The sequence below is a fragment of the Crocodylus porosus genome, unplaced genomic scaffold (assembly GCF_001723895.1).
Source record: "Crocodylus porosus isolate Cpor-Errol unplaced genomic scaffold, CroPor_comp1, whole genome shotgun sequence".
In the NCBI taxonomy this organism is placed as follows: domain Eukaryota; kingdom Metazoa; phylum Chordata; order Crocodylia; family Crocodylidae; genus Crocodylus; species Crocodylus porosus.
In genome coordinates this window covers 78,584,198-78,605,755 of record NW_017728949.1, presented here as the reverse complement: position 1 = coordinate 78,605,755, position 21,558 = coordinate 78,584,198, and the positions used below count along the sequence as shown (strand labels likewise).

The 21,558-nt window shown below is 41.8% G+C and overlaps 1 protein-coding gene across 1 annotated transcript in view; it reads right to left on the bottom strand.

The window, feature by feature from the left end:
* Positions 1–20,317, bottom strand: part of TNFAIP6 (TNF alpha induced protein 6) — a 26,309-nt gene extending 5,992 nt beyond the window's left edge. The window contains exons 1-4 of the mRNA XM_019554584.1: positions 20,117–20,317; positions 8,092–8,229; positions 6,493–6,654; positions 894–1,122 (exon numbers count right to left, since the gene is read on the bottom strand). Of these exons, the coding sequence (XP_019410129.1) occupies positions 894–1,122; positions 6,493–6,654; positions 8,092–8,229; positions 20,117–20,210 (623 nt within the window). The 5' untranslated portion in view covers positions 20,211–20,317. The remainder of the gene's footprint in view (positions 1–893; positions 1,123–6,492; positions 6,655–8,091; positions 8,230–20,116) is intronic.
* Between the last annotated feature and the right edge of the window lie 1,241 nt (positions 20,318–21,558).

Here is a 21,558-nt window from a genome sequence, read left to right as displayed (position 1 = left end):
CAGTAGTGCCGCACAGAGGCCAACCCTGCAACCACAGTCTACTGGCTGTGCAATCCCCATCCAGGTCTGGCACATGCACAGCAGGTCACAGCAAGGCAGCAGCCCCCCACTGCCAGACTGCTGCAGTGGGTAAAGGGTGCAGGGAAGTCTCAGGGCTGCTTCAGCAGCCAGGCTGGCACAAGGGGTAGTGTCCCCAGGTACCAATTGGCTGGGCCCCAGAAGCTCCTGAGAGCTAGTAGCCCAGTGCGACTTTTTATACTGCTGGAGCCAGGACAGGGCAGCTTTTTATACTGCTAGGGTCAGCACAGGTGCTGGCCCTGAGCTCTAGCTCCTCCTGGCTGCAGATCCAGGAGAAGCCAGGTAGAGTTATTTTGCCCCAAGTGGCACAATTTGCTCCACACCAAAGTACATGTCCAAGCACATGTGCTGAGGCAAAAAACTGTACTGCTTCTATTTGAGCTGCTGCAAGTGCACATGCTTGCATGTGTGGACACGCCCCAGGGGGCTAAACAGGTTGCCACTAAGACCGAGTGGCCTCTGTCGGCACGTCTCCTAGCTGCCCAACTGCAGTGTGCAAAGGGTGAAGCACCTGGATGTGCAGGCCTGGTGTAAGTTGAGCAAAGTCTCCTGCTGCTGAATGCCACCAAACCCTAACTCTGTGGGCTGGATCCAATCAATGGCTCTGAAGGTTAATCAGCTGGTAGGCCATAACTTGTCAACCCCTCTTCTAAAACACATTAGATGCGGAATTACTGAAGGGTCTATTCAGCAAATACAGTCTGAAAAAGGGCTCTTTGTCTGGCCCCATTTTGAGACTATGAAATATTATCTCAAACATTTCAAGACCAACAATATTGACTTAAATAAAATAAAGATGTGGAATTTTTTTTTACCTGCCCACAAAGCCGGTGACATCATCATAGCTGTCATATACTTCTAAGTAATCAGCCATGCAGGCAGTGTCATCTTCAACATCAAACTCCAGGAACTGCAGATGAATTTGTTGCCCATACTTCAGTCTAATGTGCCAGTAGCAGATCTGTTCATTTTCATATTCATTGGGGTAACCTGGTGACTTAAAGATGTGCTTTGAATCTGTAAAGATTCCACCACATTCTTTTCCTAAGACAAAAATTAAAATATTAGAAAGAATCTAAATGCTTATCTCAGATTTTGAAGGGGATTTAGTCCTTCGTGGCTATGCATCTGTTAGGTCTTTCCTCAGAAATGTGTAGAATCAACTCATTGACTATTCCATAGTGTCCATCTAATTCCATGCACTCACCCTTTTCAACCCACAGAAGTCATTGCACACATATGATGTGTACAGTTCACACAGAGTACATATGTTGGAAATTAGGTGCCTAATTTAAAGCCCAATGAAGTCAGTGGCTGTGTCTACACAACATGCTGACTGCACAGTAGCCTAAGACTACTGCACAGTAGCATTGAGTGAAAACAAAAGTGATGCGACAGTACTGCACAGTAGTCGTGGGCTACTGCACAGCAGCATCACAAAAAAGCAGTACATCAGTGCTACTGTGTAGTAACTCGGGTTACTGGACAGTCCTTTAGTACTTGTATAAACTTTTCTACTTGTTTAAACTTATATAAACTTGGACTTGTACTAAATGGCTGCGCAGTAACAACTGTGAAGTCAGTGTCTTGTGTAGACATGGACAGTGTAAAGTCTCTTACTGACTTCAATGGGATATGGATTAGATCCTAGGTGTTTCTATAGAGAGGTTTGCATTTTTTGGCTTAGTCTATTTTTAGGCTTCACAGTTTTTTAAAAAAAATCATACCATCCAACCTTATGTCTCCTCTTTCAGGTACTTCCTTAAAATTAAAATCAAAGTCTATAAACTTGAGACCTCATCCCCACTTAATAGGATTTTTTTTTGCTTTTCCCAATTTTCCCTTCTTTATGCCTTATACTCCAAGATATTAAACACTTGTTCCCATTAATTACACTGGATGTTGTAAACACAAAAACACAGGTCTGTAGAATTAAGCATTTAGTTTGACATTTAGTCTTCAGATTTATAAACTCTTTGACACAAGCACTTCATGAGAAAGGCATGGTTCTCAAGCACAGTTTGTTGCACAAAGGTGCTCCCAATATCTTTAGACTCTCAGGCTAGGGACAGACATTACACATAAACTGGTTAAGTGATCAGAAACTGGTTTAAACCTATAACAGAACATATGTTCAGTGTACACAAACCAGTTTCAAAATGGCTGAAATTGGTTTAAATTAAACCTGGCTGAATGTAGTATCAGACTTAACTGATGTGGGTTAAACTTGTCTCCTTCCTGGTTTAAGTTAAATCAGAGTCCCCCAGTGTCCCATATGCTTTGCAGCCCTAGGCTGGGCTGGGTTGGCTTGGGATGTCTGCTGGAGCAGAGCAGGGTTGGCCCCACCCCTCTCCTTTCTAACCAGAGGACTATCACTGTTTCAGCTGACTGAGGGATTGCAGTGGCTGCCAGGCTTCCTCCTCCTCCCTACTGCTGCTCAAGCAGGGATCCCCCTTCCTGCTTCTCTTTCACGTCAGGGACCCCAGCTCAGAGATCCTGCATCTGGCTATGCCCTCCCGCCGCCCATGCTAGGTACTGCTGAGAGGTATCTGTGTGGGTCTCCAATTTCACTGGAACAAAGGGCAGACAGCTAGTGGCTTGCAAATGCAAATTCATGCTTCAGATAAGGGCTAGGGACAGACATGATGCATAAACTGGTTTATATGATCAGAAGCTGGTTTAAACCTGTAACACAACAGATGTTCAGTGCACATAAACCAGTTTGAAAATGGCTGAGACTGGTTTGGGATAAACGTGGTTGAATATAGTATCAGATTTAACTGATATGGGTCAAACCAGTTTATGCAATGTCTGTCCCAAACCCCTTCCCGGTTTAACTTAAACCAGAGTCCCCCAGCATCCCAGATGCTTTGCAGCCCTCGGCGGGCCTCTCCCCTCTGGTCCCTAGCTGGAACTCCGGCAGAGACTGCACCCCCGCCTCCAACTGCCTGCTCAAGAGGGTTTCCCCCCTCCTCTCTCCCATAGCATGGACCATAGCCAGCATGTGGTATGCTAGCTAATGGTGAGAGGTGTCTATGTAAGGCAGACAAGACAGTGTCCGCTTATGGCTTTTTGGAGCTAATCAACAGGTCAGCTGGTAATGTCCCTGCATTCCTTCCTTGGAAAAAGTTGTATAAGAAGAGCTTGAACTAATGAGAGAGGTTGTTTTCTCTTGATGGGGTGTTACCAGCTCCCTGCTGGGGAGTTGCTAAATGCTCTGTTATCAACTCCCTTCTGGGCTGGTAAGGAGCAGAGTGGGTGGGGAGGGGGAAAATGCCTCCTTAATCAAAGCGTCCTGCTGGGGCCTGGCCACGTCCCCCCAGTCTAGCACTGTGGAAGAGAAGGAGGGGGGGCTAGTTTAGCCCCCCCACACACCAATTTCTAGCCTGAACCACTGCTGGCATGTGCCTCCATGTTCCCAGTCCAGACGGGATGCCTGTGCGGTTACAAACTGGTTCAGCCTAGCCATTTTAACTAACCAGCAAAGATTGATTAATTCAAGTTTAGGCTTTTTGAATGTCTGTCCCTATCCAAGACGATCTTGAAACTAATGAGAGAGATGTTTTCTTTTGTAGGGCTTGATGGGCCAATAAACTTTGTTCTGACAAGCAGCCTGCTAGCTGCAATCTGTCCCTCTTCAATAGGGAACAGAGAAAGGTATCAGAAGTGACCTGGTTTGCAGACAGTATGAAGAAGCAGGGAGAGTGAGATTGAAAAGCTCAGTATCATCAGCAGGTACAAGGTCTGGCAACACTCCTGCTCCTTGAGCAGTGAGCTGGTAAAAGCCTAGGACAGTGCAGGCAGGTTTGGGGTTTACACCCCTCCCTAATCAGAGCGTCCCGCCTTGGGCCTGGACATGCCCCCCTCCCCGCCGCAGCTCAGCATTGTGGAAGAGAAGGGAGGGATGCTCTATTGCTCCCTGGCTTCTATCCTGAGCTACTGTAAGCACGTGCCTGCATTTCTGGAAGGAAAAGGGAATGTCTGTCCATCTCCAAATTGGCTCAAACTTTGCAGGTTAAACTAACTTGCAAAGATTGAATCAATTCAGGCTCAGGCTTACTGAATGTCTGTCCCTAGCCTCAGAGGGCAGTGCAGGCATTACTTAATTAAAGAAGATTGAGCATCACCTCCATAGGACCCTCCCCTGTAACCTGAAGACAGACAGCTCTATTTGAGTCTGAACAGCACTGTCCATCGATCATAAAACATTTTTCTTACAAAGGGAAGGATTCAAATTGTTTTCTGAGTGTTAACAGCTTTGGGCAGTCATACCAAGCAAAACATTTGTAAAATAATTAACATACATCTCAGAGGAGAGGGCTGACAAAGGAGAAAGAAAGGCTGACAGTAATTATCGGTGAAGTATTTCTCATCCTGTCTTTATATGTTGAACATCTGTGAGTATCCTCCCCACCCCACAGAGGTATTTGGTTGATGACTGCCCAGCTAACACAAACAAGCTAGAATCATAGCATGTGCAAACAAGCTATGCACAGCTGTATGTATGTCACTACTAACCCTAAATACTGGTTTCATAACATGGGACAGTATATTTGGACTTTATGAGAATGACGTAAAGAACATACAAAGTTAAGCGTTTGTTTTATTCATGTCCACTTTTCACTGTCTTCCTGAACTTGCCTTCTTTCTTCAGCATGCCGTGTGTAGTGGTACCAAATTATATTGGAGAGGCTGCAATTTAGTGTAAACATAGCTGAGCCAGCTGTAAACATATAAGACATATTTGAACCAGCTAGCTTAGGAACTGGCAACAGTCGGCAGCAGCAGTACAGAACCCAGCATGAGATAATTTACCTTGCCAAGACATACTCTGTATTTGGCCCAAGAATTGGCAGCCTGGCTTGGGTAGTTTCTCTGTGTGCTAAACACCCAGCTGGCACCTTACCCATTCGATCATGTATGCTTGTATTTCAATTCCAGACTAAAAACTCATTTTTAAAAGTTCCATTAATGGGAATAGAGACAAGTTCTAAATATGTTTATCTGAAAAACATCTGAAGAACGTTCCTCATTTAATGGCATTTCATTTCTCATTTATTTTTCTCTGTATGTACTTGAAAGCCAGGAGAAGCTATAGGCAGATACATATTTTCTGCCTAAAATGCATGTTTTATAACAAAAGTAAAACACTGAAGAGTTAAATTCCCCAGCTTGGGCTTCAAACACAATTTTAAGAAGGATATCATACTAGATGATTAGAAAAATACCGTGTAGCTTAAAAAACCTATGGAGAATATCAAAGTAAGAATTCTTGTGGGTGATATTGATCTTTCACATATTTCCTGGACCGGCAGGGTAACAACATCACTTCAACACTACCAAACCCTGGAGGAGATCCTCATTTAATCTTTGCCCAGTGGCAGTATTGTAGCCAGTGAGGCTGAACTGAGGAATGATCATTGCTAGTTGAATTAGCTCCACTGAAGCTGACCCGTACACTGGGAGAACAGGTAGTTTATTTATAGCTCATTAGAATATTGCTCAGCAACTACTGATGAGTTAAGCTTTTGAAAACATTTTGAAGTTCTAAAATGTAGATTGAAATGAACTTACTTGCTTTTGTTTTTCATTATACCTAAGACTTCTTTCCAAATGTCAAACAATTAAAAAGGACATCTATTAAAGGGATAGTCATAACTCAAAATTGGGCATAATCTAGATTTGTAAGGAAAAAAGGGTTTTATGAAGTTGAAATTGAAAAGATCAATAGAACCCATTTTCTGGATTTTTTTTCAAACCCATGAAAATGGCAGTTTTCAAATAAATTCTTGACAGCGGTGTCAAACACTCAGAATGGCAAAATGAACAGAATGAAACTGACTTAATGGATTTTTCTTGCCCAACTTCAGAAAGACATGAAAGGCAAACAGACAGGAAAATGATTGGAGCATAACTCAGAGGTGGTTAGCCATGCTGGGCAGAAGTCAGGCACGAGGGTGGGCAGGATGGCATCTTAAGAATTTAACTGGTTCAGTCCGCCCTGTCCTACCTTCTTCCTGACACAACTGAGATTTAAAACATTGTTTTAATTTTAGTATTCTAAGAACTTACTTTGTAACATAGATAAAAAATTCTGTTCCCAATATAGGATATTAAGTTTTCCCAGCAACATGGCTATAACAAATACACAGGGCAAGATATTCAGGTTTAAGTACTTGAAACCAGGCATCTAAATTAAATTATCTGTAATTACCCACAGCCTAAACAGAGATATAAGCATGTAAAACTGCACACCCAAGATGGAATTTTTTCACCCTGTCACGTTCAAATTGTTAGCCACATTATTCATTCCCTGGCCAACTGTCAATCTTTTATTAGGGTATCAATTAGTAAAAACATATATTTAGTAATAGTAATAATAAATAATCACTAGTGGATTCTTTTTAAACCCACCATTAGGGTTGTAGCAGTAGGCATCCCATCTCTCACTTCTGTTGAGCCGAAACCCATAGTCAATAATGCCAGTCTTTCCAAACCCACAGTTTGTTCCGGCTTTCACGATGGGATAGCCAACTCTGCCCTTAGCCATCCAGCCAGCAGCGCACACATGAAAACCTGTGAGAGAAAGAAAGTTCTGTGGATGCTGTGTAAATTTGCTCCAAGCAAGAAACATTGTACGGACTATTGCTTCCTTCAAACTAACATTTTACTCTTGTTGATAAAAATGAGTTAATGCATAATTAGCTTAACAGACATCTTGTTTCAAAGTGTAACATTACTTCTTGTATTCCACATTAAAATTATTGCTTTCTCATTTAAAAATCAGATGAAGATGAACTATAAAATGCATTATCTTGGAGAATCTAAATACAGTACCAGCCTTTGTATTCAAATTAGATTTTAAATTAGTCACATACTTGTATTGCATTTATTTGTTTTCCTAATGCCTCATCTTCCAAACCTTGCTCAATCATTACTTAAGTGTATAAGAATATGCAGGACTGGGCGCTTAGGGTAAATAAAATACTGTATACTGAATATAGCTATGGAAATAGCTGCTTAAAATTTTAATTTATATTTCCAATTTTAGAAGTCCTATTAATACACTGTTTATGGTTAAGAGTTTAAAAACAACAGTCAAAGACTTCAACATTATTCAGTATTGGAACAAAACCATTTTTAAATAGATGACCACATTTTCAAAATGAAAAACTAGAGCATATTTGTGGTTGGTTAGGGTTTCATAGTCACAAAAGACAAAGGTACCCTTTTTGACTGTGTGCTGGTGTCCATTGCCAGCTTCTGACTCAACAATGAAGCCTGCATATTTCTCAGAATGGAAGATACTTTCCAGTAACCTAATGTTCTGAATGAATGTATCATGAAACACTGAACAAATGCTATTAGCATGTACATTGAACAAACAATAGCTATATGAAGGTCTGCACTCATTCAGCTTTTAACACCAAACACTTGTACCCTGCCATTGGGACATTTGTTCTCATCTCAATCCATACAGAGCAAATTCTACTAATACCTTTTGAATAAACATGATAAAAATAGTTTGGTGGATAGAGTGAAAATTTGAGACCTTTCATTTCTCCTGAAGTAAGCCCCTGCAATGCTGAGCTATCATTTTAATAAGAAAATGCACTGAAAGGGAATGACCTGGTCTTATACCAACAATAACATCCCCTTCCTGTTACAGACTGATAAGGATTTGGGAGTGAGGCCACTCCTAGAAATATCTGGGAAGAAGCAGCTCTAATGCATTTCTCCCCCATACCCAGCAGCTCTCTGCCACACCCAGAGCACTAAGGGATTCCCCAGCGGTGCAGACAGCTGCTACAACTGGCTGCTGTGCAAGAAGCGCAGCAGCCTTTAGCCGTGTACAGTTCAGGCAAAATTCCAATTGCCTCTGTTTTCACATGAGGTTGCAAGAGCTCCATTGCTCCCTGCAACGATGATACTTCTGATGAGTGTTGGCAACAGGATGAACAGGTGATGTGGAATTCAAACCATGGATGTTCATATAGGCATTTGATTTCTAACCTATTTTTCGTGCTGCCTCCAGCTGCTGGTATGTGGCTAGACGTCCTCCTTCATACTCGCACACTGCTTTTGCTTCTAGATAGGTGAGCTGATATTTTCCAGTTCGCGCCTCCCTGTGATACACTCCAGCTGCTCGCTCTGTGGGACCAAAACAATTAGCAATTCAGTATTTCTTCAAAATAACCACCCCTCCTGGATGATGTCAGATCTCACTGTTTCCATTGGTGTCTCAGGAACTGCACCTTGGACTATTGCCCAGGTGAGAATACAAACTAGATAGTCATCAAGTAATTTATGTCCCTCCCAACATATGGAGGTTAGAGTTTTGAATGAACAAATCAACCTATTGGATTGCCAGAACTTTTTGGAAAGTAGTAGTTTTAGAAATTACCAGCTGGTGTCAGAAACCCTGGGGTATCATAGTTGACGTTTGTGGTGGTGTTTCCTGCTTGTTTTGTCACCATGTATGCTTGGATCTAATTTTGAATGTTTTTTTGATAGAATGAATCAGAACTTTGTCTTGAAGTTCTAGAGAAATGAAGACAGTATTACTTGGAAAATCAGATGTGAAAATTAAGGGGAATTGCAATGTAACCCACATATAACTGACTTTGTGTCTCTCACAAGGAACAAAACTTGAGCCTTTGGTAGCTAACATTTCTACCATACAGAAAATTTCTTAAATAAGTTTTATAACACCACTGTAAAACTCCTGTTATTACTCTTGCTGCCAAGGGCCCTTTTATGCAGCTACTTTATATGCATAAATTTACATTAATTTTAAAGGGCAATTGTCAATAATATTACAATTTAAGTGATCTTTATAGCCTTCTTTCTCTATTGCAGTACATCTGGAAATCTTGAGTCTTCCAAACAGGAGAACTAGATCTGAAATATTTGCTTTTTTCCCCTTTCTCTTGTATTAGAGAATAAACTGGTTTTAGAGATGTATGAACCTACTCATCTGAACAGAAACCTGTGTACTAGATGATATCTGACAAATCCTACTGTATAGTAGTATGTAGATGAAACGAGAGGCATGTATGCACGACACTTAAAGTGGGCTAAATGCTTTTGCCCAATTTAATGGTGTCGGTGTTTGTACGCATCAATGGTGTATTGTGCATTAATTACAGCCGCTGTATGAAATTCGGCGGTCTAAGGTGCCTTAAATGACTTGGGGCGCAGCAAACTCCTCTAAAGAGTTTTAGTTTGCTGCCCCTATAGCCACAGAGTGAAGCACTGGATTCTGTGCAGCTCAGGGGCTCTGCAGGAAGCCCTACAGGCAGCCTGGCAGCAGCCCGGGAAGGCAGGCTCCACCAAAGATGTTTATTTTTTCCTTGGAGCCTGCCAGCCTGAACTGTGCGGGGGCCCAGTGCTTCCCTCTGTGGCTGCAGTGCCCCCCAGGACTGCCCCAGCCAGGTGCCTTGTAGGCAGGTGATGCTTGGGGTGGGGAAGGGAGTGGACGCTGCTGCCACAGAGGGAAGCACCAACCCCCCCTGCAGCCCAGGGACGGCTCCACCTGCTGGCAGCTCGCCCTCCTCTTGCTGCTGTTGGAGAGGCAGAGAAGTGTGTGCATGACCCGGGGGTTTAAAGGGCCCAAAATTGAAGCAGTGTTTTTAAAAACCCAACACTTCAATTTAGGGCCCACATTTCATCTACACATGCCCTAGTACTACAAAACTACTACTAGTCAACGTAATCTTAAACAGCACATTATAAAACATTTGTGTATTTATATCAACTATCGTTTGACAGAATGCTTAGAACCACTAGTTTTGATGATGTTAGAGATGTTTTTGAAAACTTTCCCACCACTGAGCAGTGGTTAGCAATGGTGAGACTCATACTGCAGCCAGCTTGATGTCTGCCAGTGTAGTTTTTGGACCTATGTTAATTGGATTTGCTCCCAGCAGGGTTAGATTACACTGTTTAAAACATTCTCTGCAGACAGTGGGCTGCTACACAAACATACTCAGAAATTTCCTTGGCCTAGGCAAGGCTAACGCATATTTTATAGAGGATCCAAGCAGTTTGGCTGCCTCCTGTGCAAAAAATAATATGATTCACCTATACTAAGCGGTGATGAAGCATGCTAACTATATTATAATAACAAAACTTCAGGGATACAGGTTCTAGCCGTGTTGTCTACAGACAAAAAATATGCAGAACTCTTGGCAGAGGTTATATTTTTTATTAGACCAACTAAATAGTTGCAAAGCAATTTATTTATTTGCAAGCTTTTGGCCTCACTCACCCTTCCTCAGGCAAAGGAAAATGCACAGATTGTAACATTTCTCCTAGGTGGAAATGAAACTTCATATTGCACAGGAGAATAAAAAGATATTATAGATTCCCCTGGTGGAAAAGTTCATTTTATGCAAATTAGGCTCAAATAAAAGTTCAAGCAGTCTGTTTACCTCCAAATTATCTAATCAAGCAACCTAAATCTTGTTTAAGGTTGTTTACCCTAAACTTGGAGGTAACCCCTCCCCCCTGCTCGTCCACTGGCTGCTGGGGGGGACCCCCCACCCACTTGTTGACCAGCCACTGGGGGACTCCCTGCCAGAGGTACACTGACCAAAAAAGGTTGAAAACCTTTGGAATCTAATGATGCAGAACTTAACATCACTGTTCTTTCATGAGACAATCAGAGAACTTAAGTAATTAATCACCAAGTCTCACAAGAAAGCAAAGTGAATCCAAAAAATCATGATTTTAAGTCACCTGATCTGTGTTCAGAGAAGGACACAATCTTGTGACATTGGGAAAAAAGTGGAGGATTTCTGAGATTGTCAGAATGAGAAAGGTGACCAGTTCTCAATACAAGTTAGAGCAGTCAGGTTTGGAAAGAATATTTCAAAGAACTTCTAAATGTATAATATAAAAATGAAAGAAGAGTTGCTGAAAATCTTATTGTTAAAATCAAAATAACAGATCCTTTGGTAGAGGAGATACAGATCTCTGTTAAAAACTCAGAAATATTAAGGCACTAGGGACAGGCAATCTTTCAGCTGGATGCTTGAAATTTAGATTCAAAATGCTAAAGCACCAACTTCACAAGATGATTAAAAATATCTGGAGAGAAGAAAGAATGCCCAAACAAAGGAAGCAGGCAATAGTATGCCCAATTTACAAGAAGGGAGATTGACGAGAGTATAATAACTGTCAAGGTATCCCCAATACCATTCACAAAGAAAAATTCTTTCATAAACTGCTGCTAAATGAATTGCTCCCATACACACAAAAAATTTAGGAACATGATTATCAGTGTGGGTTCAAGGAAGATACATCAATTTTGGATCACATTCTCAATTAGGTTATTGCTGGAAAAGAAATGGGATGTTGCAAAAGGTATACATCAAGTTTTCATAGACTTCATCAAAGCTTATGATAATATTAGAAGAGAATCACTATGAGCAACCATGGCAGGGTTTTGAATTCCTAGAAAATGGGTATGCTTTACTAGGATGTGCATTAGATCAAGGACTTGTGCAAAAATTGAAGGAATGCTATCAGATCTGATGGAAAATCAACAGCTGGTTCAAACAAAGGGACCCACCGTCACCAATGCTTTTCAGCTTGATGCTTGTAAAAGCTGTTGAAAAAGAATGAGGTATGCAGTAGAACTGACTGCATCTGGTATTTGTGTATTCAGATGATATCTGCTTAGTAGGAGAGGAAATGGAAATGGTACAAACGAATACAGATATCATAGAGTTAAGCACTAAAAGAAGTTGGGCTTACTATTAATGTCAGCAAGGCTAAATATATTAGAAATAAATTTCAAGTTCATATGAAAAGGGAAAAAATTAAATACTTAGAAACAATAGTCACTGAGAACAATGAAACAACTGAAGAAATAAAGACAAGAATTTACAGTGCTATTTATATGCCTGTCGAGCCTGGATAAAATAATATCACCAAGGAAAAATCTCAAGAAACCTTAAAATTCAGCTTTATAGAACATATTCAACTTGTCCTCTTGTATGCTTGTGAATCATGGACAAAGGCAAATGGAAAAAGACTACAAGTGTGTGAAAACAAAGTGCTATGGAAAATATTTGGTGCAGTAAAGAAAATGGGATATGGAAGAGGAGATAATCAAGAGCTTGCAGACCTTTAAAAAAGACCTTTACAAAAGATGTCCTGAGCAAGATAAGAGTGCAGAGACTGAAATGGGTTTATTGTGAGGGATAATGAGAGAAGACGTGGCAAGAAGCTGAGGTGGAGTGGGGTATCGGACCTCAAGGTAGTCAAAGGCACTGATTGGAAGATAATATAAAAACAGATTGGGAAGGGGCAAGTGAAGATGTTATAAGATGAAGGAGCCTGCACAAGATAGGAGGAGATGGAAGGCTTTACTTAAGGTGGTTCTAGGCCCTCAAGACCTGTGAAACCAAAGAGCAAGCAAGTCTCAGGACTGTTCTAATTTATGGATGGCCCTAAAGTACAGTCAGTCACTGACCGTCAGGGTAGCTAACCTCCCTTTCTTTGCATGCAGCCCTTGAGAACACAACCTCAGAGAGTCCTGGTAAGGTCAGCATCTTGGATTTACTAGTCTTAGAGCCTGAAATTTCCTATGCAGTTTCCCCACTATCTGACACTAGTGCTTACAAATCTTAATCCTTAAAACTCATGTTTTGCTCTATTGCATGGCTTCTGAAGTCTCCATGTGGACAGAATACTGCTGACAGGTTTGTTTTGCAAATAGAGAAGGTTCCTACTTTGCAATTTGTGTAAAAGACTCTATACTTTGAGCTTTTTAGTCTTCATGAATTGGGGTCTATGGGTGGTCTCCCATTCCTGGGAGTAATCACCAGTTTACATCTTTACTACTCCTTTGTGAAATGATCTGCTGGTAGCCGTTTGCAGGGGAGACCACACACACATACCCCGCTGAGCTCTGAGGTTTGCTATAATTCTTTGTGTCACCATTAAAATGTGGTGCTATCTTTATTTATTAATCATATGCTTCAATCTGTTTTTAATACATTGAGAAAACAAAAGCAGCAAAAATATATCTGCAACACAGTATTGTGCAGATATGAACGTTAGCATATCATTTAGTTTATTCATCTCATACACTAGAAAATTGAACGGTGTAATATAGGCAGGAAATAGTCCAGCTGGAGCTTATTACAGCAGCTCTATAGGCTGTCTCTTCCTAAAGCATAGGGCTGGTGGAAAGAAAGATAATTCCCCCTTGATCTCTGTCTGGAAACTCCTCTCCCTTATAGTAACAAAAGATTTTTAGAAAGTCTTTGGACCATTCTGTGTTTACGCCTGTCCACAGAGAGGCCTTCAAGGCCTGTTGAGTGGATAGCAGACTTTTCTGTAAAAACTGTATCTATTTTGTGCACTGCCCTTGCTTTCCTTCCTTTTTATTTGAAATACAATAAAATTAGGCCATTTGCCACAGATTTCTCCATCATTCCTTAGGATTCTGTCACAGGGTGCAGTACAAGTGGGACTGACAGCATGTAGTCCTTTCATCACTTGATCTTCTAGCTCTCCTTGGACTTCATGGACAGTTAGATAGATAATGCATTTTCATAATAATAACACATTTTCATACTGTCAGGTGACATCAGACTGTTGAATGACTCTTCTGTTTGGGGATTAAAACTACAGCACTTGACACAAAGTGCCACTAAAATGAATGAGAGACTGGGGGAAGGTATTAGAAAAGTAAAGGGGAAGCAGAAAACAATTACTTTTGTGGTAAGTGGCCAGTTTTAAAAATTGGAGTAATTTATCTAAGCTTCACATTCATATTTCACATTATATGGCCTTAAACCAGTTGTGAGGAAGGAAAACAGAGCCAGGAATAGCTCTTACTCTTTTGTCCAGAAGTTTAAGAATCTCTACTAGAACAAGAATGCTCTCTACAGGGGTTCAGTGCTTTTTAGACAAGAAAGTATGTTAAATGACAACAACAGCAACAAAACATGATTCAGAGTTTAGGGCCTCAAAGAATAGAGAAGGCAAGAGAACTGACAGAGCTTTTTACCTACCATTTTCCCCACCCGTATGCTGTTCCTTCTATGGTGGGCATGTATTAGGTTGGGTATGTGTGTTTGGAAGGAGACACATTCCAGCAATTCTGGGTTGCAGATAGGCTCTTGAGAGCCATTACATCCAGTTTACAGCAGCTCTGAGGCTGCTCTCGTTGCTTTCTATTACGTGTTGCGATGCACAGATGATACAGTGCTCCCAGGTTATACTAGGCCCTTTGCAGAGCTACTCATTACGCTATTCTCTTAAAAACCTACACCTACCAGTTCACTGTTTCACAAAATCACCTGATACCCAGTTTTCTTAGTTTTCAGTGCGTTACTCCTTGCCTTAGGAAAGGCTTTCAATTGCACCCTTTAAATCATTTCTAAGCAACGTAAGTAAGTAATTTCTGTTTGGCTTACTGAATTACTATTATTAAAAAGTGTGTTCTCTATTTACATATTGCCTTGGAAACAACCAAAAAATTAGCTGCTACTGTGCTGTTTGGGACTAAATGTTTGTTTATTCTTTTTACTTCCTTAGAAAAAAAATGTCTATTCTATGAAGAATTTACCTTAAAATGAAAACTCATCCTTTGCAAGTTTATTTTCTACTCCCATCTTTTCAGGCTATTAAATCAAATTATTTTTCCCTGGGTGGTCAAAATTCAGCCTTGTATAACTCCACTGCCCTCAATGGGGTCACACCAGGGATACATTTGTCCCATTATGATAATCCAGGATTTTTTAACAACACAACAGAAATATTTGTGCAAAGTTGCTCTGTTGTTCTCATTAGCGTTACAATAACTTTTCCAGCATAATGTGAATATTGTGAAAGCAGACTCTAAGTCAAATAAACAAGGTGTGAGCATGAAGCTAATATATTCAGCTGAAGCATGGATCTTTGTTTAGTAAGTGAATCTAAGACAAAGAAATGCATAGAAATAAGATGAAAACATGTATGTCTCTAATTTCACCTTAAATTGAGATCTGGTGGCTTTTAGGTTATTGCTATAATGCCTTATTTTGTTGGGGAAAAAAAGAAAAAAATTCATTCTTTTGGACTTTGCTTTGTAAAGTCTAAATTAAAGCAGACTTCAGATGTGACTAGGCCATCCTTTAGGTATGCTTCTCTTTATTCTAGTATTGTTGGCTTCTTCTTTTCTTATATCTTTATGGCCTTTGAGAAATGCTCACTGTGTTATTTTATTTAATGTGGTTGTTTTTCTAGGGGAAAACAAAGACATTGTTTGCATACTACTACAGTCAGCATGAGATGAAAATAGGTTATTTTATGACTTACATCACAATCAAAACATGTTTATTTGAAGACTGTGAAGACTTGCCGTGGCCTTGTGAGATTTCACTTCATTATGAGTAACTGCACTGCCTATTCATTGATAATTTGTTCATTTCTCTTTTCTCACTAAGAAATCAATATTTCAATAATTCTGTTGCAATAATTAGTGTGTAGGACAGTGTTTTTTGGCTTTAGTGGGGACCACCCCATTTATGTTATGAGACTTATTGCTACTTTTGATGGGGCTAGTGATCCTCCCATAAATGCTGCAACCCCACGTGTAATCACTGTTCCTAGATCGGTGTAGATAGCAGCTCTTAGGTTAGTGCACAGTTTTAGAGGAGTAAAACAAGAACAAAATGTGGTCTGAAGTATTCCTTTTTCTGTACACGTACACAAATTATTAGTCTTTACCATTATCTTTCATTTATCTTTGCAAGCATGATACATTCTTTATTATAGGGGTGTCAAAGGTATGGTTCCTGGATCTGGATTATTCGGCCTACAGTGCTGTCTACTCCAGTGGAGCATACATTGGAACTGGCCATACGCGCTCAATGTGGTGTGCAGAGCCTGGTGTGGGCTGCATATAATATGGGGCTAATTTGAAGCACATTTTACATGTAGTGCCTGGGCCAGCCCAGCCCTGCACATTGGATTTGGGGCTGTTCAGATTGGGTTGGCAGACAGGCTGCCCATGCTGGCCCATGCTGGATCCAGCTTAAAGGGCTGGTCTGGTATGGATGCTATATACAGCATGGACCCCAGATTGGTCCCATGCATCTCAGGCTATGCCAGGCTGGAGCTGGCATGCTCTGCATATAGCATGCAGGGCTGGTCCAGGGTACATGCAGCATGTTGTACCCAGGCCAGTCAAGCCCTGCACAATAGATCCAGGTCAGTCTGGATCAAGTCTGCAGACCATCCCTGCACACTGGATCCAGGTTGGTCTGGCTCAGGTCCATAAACCAGCCCTGCACACTGGATCTAGCACACAAGACTGGTCCAGCCTTTTTTTTTATGGAAAATTTGTCATGTTCCAAGTCAAATCAGCTAAATCAATTCAAAATCCGTGAGTCATTCAAGAACCATATGCAGCCCTACTACCGGCAAACATCTTCCTCCTGCACTTGGGGCTTCAGATGCTTCCAAATCATTTGGTGGGCATCCTACTTGTAGGCCCAAGCCCAGAGGTTTGGGGTTTGGATTCTCCCGAGTTTTGCTTGCCCTCAGCTTGGCCGCAGGAGCAAGCTAGGGAGGAGTCTCCCACTTCCATGAAGTGGGTGTAAAGCCAACACCTTCCCATGGGAAATAAATGTGGGAGGTTAACTATACATTATCTCTGGCCCATGTCAGAAAAGCAGTTATCCCTAGCAACTAGGAAAACTGCCTTAGTGGACATGGTAATTCCCCTGCCAGGTGCCATATGCTGTATGTACCCCAAACTAGCATTTTGCACTGCATGTAGCACAGGGCCCAAACCAGGCCCACATGCTGTATGTCTCAGGGGAGCCAAGTGAGTTTGACATCACTGCTTTACTGCAAGTGCTTCCTCTTTGGTATTCATAAGAATGGTAACAGCAGGGAACATTATCCGTATTCAGTCCAATATAACTCCATGTTTCTTCCTTTTAAAGGGGTGGGTGATGACGCAAACCTAGGATATTTTCTACAGTGGAATAAAACCCGATACTGAAACTCAGTCTGTATAAAATGAAGCTGTTTAGATTATACCATTATTATTTAACATTTATATTCTGAAAGCACCTAAAGATTATAACCAGCTGGGACCCATTATACCTCTGTACAAGTATGCAATAAGTGACAGTCTCTGGGTCAAAGAGTCTCTTGACCATATGGCTTTCCCCATCACATACCACATCATCTAGGTCTGCTAACTCCTATGTCTGAGCACACCACCTCCCGGTACCTGCTTCAGCCAGGAATACTACCTTTAACTACTTATCTCACAAATCTCTCTTAATTTGCTATTCTTGCTCATCCTCCCTGAGATGATTTGCAACAGGGCTATCTCCTTTACCTTATCATCTTCCTTCTACTCTGACACCACAAATATCAAAAACCACAGCCATGCTCATGCCTTATTGTGGAGGGGAGGCAATTAAAGTGTACTTAAATAGAAAAGTGGAGTGCGTGCATACATTTCTCTCACTCATACGTCTTTTAATCTGTAACCTCTTCAGGGCAAGGACTGGATAACCTAGTGTGGCAGGCTGGCCAGCTTGTTGGCTTGAGCCCAGATGGCTCAGGTCAATTGGTGGGGGCATTTCCCTTCCCCGCCAATCAAGACAAGGCAGGAGACAGGCTTGCCCCACCCTGACACAAGGGCAAGATGAAGAAGAGGCCCTGAGGGAGAACTAATCCCTCGGGCTTTCCCATTGGTCAATTTTCAGTCTCGGGGCAGAGCCTCCAGAAGGGATAAAAGCACATGGGTGGCTTCAACAAGGGACGAAGAAGAAGGACTGCAGAAGGGCTGGTGGAGCTGACCAGCGGAGCATCCCCAGAAATGCCCTGAAGAAGCCTTCGCGAGTGGGAAGCAGTGAGTGGCTGCGTGCCAGCCCCTGCCACTGAGGCAGCTGCGGTGTTGGTGCGCGGAGCAGTGCACAGGGCTTGGAGGGAGCCGAAGGGCCCCCGTGGCTGCATGAGGCAGCACAGGTCTCCATCCCTGCAAGAGGCAGAAGCCCCTACGGTGAACAGAGTGGTGCACGGGTCCTGAACAGAGCTGAAGGGACCCTGTGGCTGCGCAAGGCAACGTGGGTCCCCATCTCTGCCAGAGGCAGAAGCCCCCTCATGGTGTGCAGAGTGGTGCATGGGGCCTGAGAGAGCTCACAGACCTGTGTAGCTGTATGAGGTAGCTCGGGCCTTTCTGCAGCAAGTGGCAGCAGGACAGGGTGGCCATCCCAGTGAGGTGAGGAAGCCCCTGCAGTCAACCCCACACAGAGAGAGAGAGAGAGAGAGAGAGAGAGAGAGAGAGAGAGATGAGCTAAGCCCTCCAGAGCTGTTGGGGAGTTGTGAGTTACCTGGGGAGTGGATTGTAGTCTTAGGGAGGGGAAGAGACGTGGGTTTCCGCAGCAGAGGAGGACTCCCCTGGCTTCGTGGTTACTGAGCCATTCTAGTCATGTTGTGGGTGATGGTGTTTCTTTATGGTAACCTGTTTTGTTTCCTTCTATTAGCCCTTCCCTTGGCACAATTGCTGTACCATTGTCTGTTTCATTAAGTAACTGTTTAAGTTTGCCCTCATTCCTTACACTGTGGAGCAGCCTGTAAATTGTGTCCTTTACCATAAACTTGTGTACTTTAATGGTGTGTTATGAAACACTCATGAGCTGCCTTGTTTTGCCTGCTAGTGGTTTAGTTGCTCGAGGGTCTACTAGAGTACCCCTTGTTCAGTATTTTACTTCCATGTGTTTGTTATCTTTGTGTGTTGAATTTTACTGATGTAGTCTTGTTTATGTATACTCAGACTATTGTTTTATCCCTGCCTGGTTTCGTCTGCTGACATATTGTTTAACCTGTGTTTGCTGTTACCTGTTCCCTTGCCTGCTGCCTGGAGGGCCTGCTGAGGGTAGGGGCTGTACGCTAAACAGAAGACCGCTGAGGGTCAAGGCCTATGTTGATAAAGATTCTGCATCTGCCATATCCAGTTATTATTTATTGCCTGTGTATATATTTTAATAAGATTCACTGTCTCTGTAAATTTAAATCTGTAAATAGTTCCTGTTCAATGTACCTGTTCAATAAGCTGTATTGACACTGCGCTGTAAATTAAATCTGTAAATAGTTAAACCTTACTGGGTGCCCATGGTCTCTGCTCTGCTCGGTAGGGGAGGGAGGTGAGCTGGCCTAAGCTAGGCAGTCACATTCCCACAGCACACTCACACCCGCTAACATCCCTTCAGTTGGAGAGGGGGTACCAGCCACGTACCACCCAGGATATGCTAGAAAGCTGTTTAAGAGTTAAAAGAATGCAGCTCAGATGCTGCATGAAATCTGGAAATTAAAATGGTTAGAAATGCTTTAGTAAATAATATTTTGTAAAAGGTAAAACACTGTATACATATTTGTATATAAGTCAGCACACACATTACACATGCTTGCTCTGATGTTGTAGAAAATTTGGGGAAATAACCTATAAACCTAACCCATTACTGAAATAAGACACTGTCAGCACAGTGTTTTAGTATGGCTCATGCCTTCATAATTATCCCTCAGCTATTTAATGATGCAAGCAAAACATAGCAAAAGCATAAATTTCCTGTGTTTTTATAGAAAATCAAGGAAATACTAGAACTATGAAGAGAGCTACTATTCCTAATCCTCTAGTTTTGGGTTTGGGACACAATACCTATGCCACGTTCATGCAAAAGAGTGTGTTCCTTTTGCAGTTGCTTCTTTTTATACGTTCATATTTTTCTTTTATACTCTCATTTAACAGTAATTATGTTCACTTCAGCTCATGGTTTCAGAGAATATACTCAACTTAGATATTTCCTGGTGTTTCTTTTCTTGTGTAATAAGCTTTGGTTAGGTAGTTAACAGTAAAAACATTAAAAACTTCAAAACAATCATTATTCAGATAAGAATCCTAGCAACTTCAGTGCAGGATTTTGCCTGTGTTTAATGCATGGCTGATTTTTACATGGTTTGAAAGAAAGGTAGTTATTTCTGCAGCAAAGCATTCATGAATGAAATTCTTTCTTACCTAGCCAAATGGAGTTATGCAGGACTCCATCCTTGAATCCCCAACTTTGCGCTTTGTTCCACACCAAGGCAAATGAGAGAATTAACACAATCATCTCTTGTGTTTGAGCACTTAGACTGCAAATGCTCCCTGTTACAGCTCCTCTGTTAGCAGCTGCCTACACTCTATTGAAACATCTGGAAACCAGATCTTGAATAGTGCTTTCATCTGTGAGGTCAGTGTGGCTGCTCCAATTGTACTAGCTGTAGTATTGTTACGCAACTAAATACGATGCCTGGAGTTTTTTTGTCTGACTCACTTTTTGTCTTCCCCATACACATCAGTTCCTCCCTGTGACCAAGCAGTTGCTGTAACCTGAACTACTAAAGCACACACAAAAAACTTTTACATGCCAAAACATACTCAGCTTTTTATCACTCACCATCTTCAAATATGCTCCAGCACTCAAACTAAGAAGCAAATCAAACAATGCGTGCTGAGTCTGTTCACACTGTTTACAGGATTAAGGTGTTAGCTGCAATTTGAACCATTGTCATTTGTTGTACACGTCATACACAAGCTGGATTTCAAAAGGACCTGGTTGGTAAAACAAAGCAGTGAAAATTTGCCTTAGATATTTGGATTAAGTAACCCCACAAATCTTGCATAATTCAGGATCAACCTGCATTCAGCATAAAACTAAATGTGTCAGAAAGTGATGCCACTAGTTCTGTAAGTGGGAAACTGTGTCTTCTGCTCATTATCACTTCATGATCTGATTCATGGCATGACAACTGTCTGCTTATCTTCCCTTCCGACATTGGGGAAAGCAGCTGTTCCTTGTGGTAGTTAGGATGATGTGGGGTGGTAAAGGGAAAGCATGACAGCATGGAAATGTTGACCCTTGCAGAGCCCCAGGAGGAGTCCAGGCTCCATTTGAAGTACAAGAGCCTTGCACATCTCATTTTGATAACATCCTCATCCTGCAGTCAAAACTCATGGAGAAAGATGTGCTCATTATTCAATAATGAAGAGAGAAAAACTGAACCCTTTCTTCAGACTTCAGCTGGTATTTGACATAAACATCTGCTGCACCAAAGGAGAATATGATTCTAAAATATTGTTATAAATGCATCAGTTTACATAATGGAATTGATGTGTGACCATATTACAAATACACAGACATGAGTATGAAATTTTGATTCACTTCACCTCCTCCAGACAACTGTATCAAGCAAAAGGGAACAGAAAGAGGAGTAGAAAACTTGTATTCTTTCCCCCACTGTCAATCCTTGATTTACGTCTCTGAGTGCTTGTTAGGGGTGGGTATTATAAGGCTGGGGTCTCCACCTGCCGTTGGGGAAACCTTATGACAGGGGTCGGCAACCCCTGGCATGCATGCCAAGCATGGCATGCGAGGCCATTTTGCTTGGCACACCATGGCCAGCCCCAGCTCTAGGTAG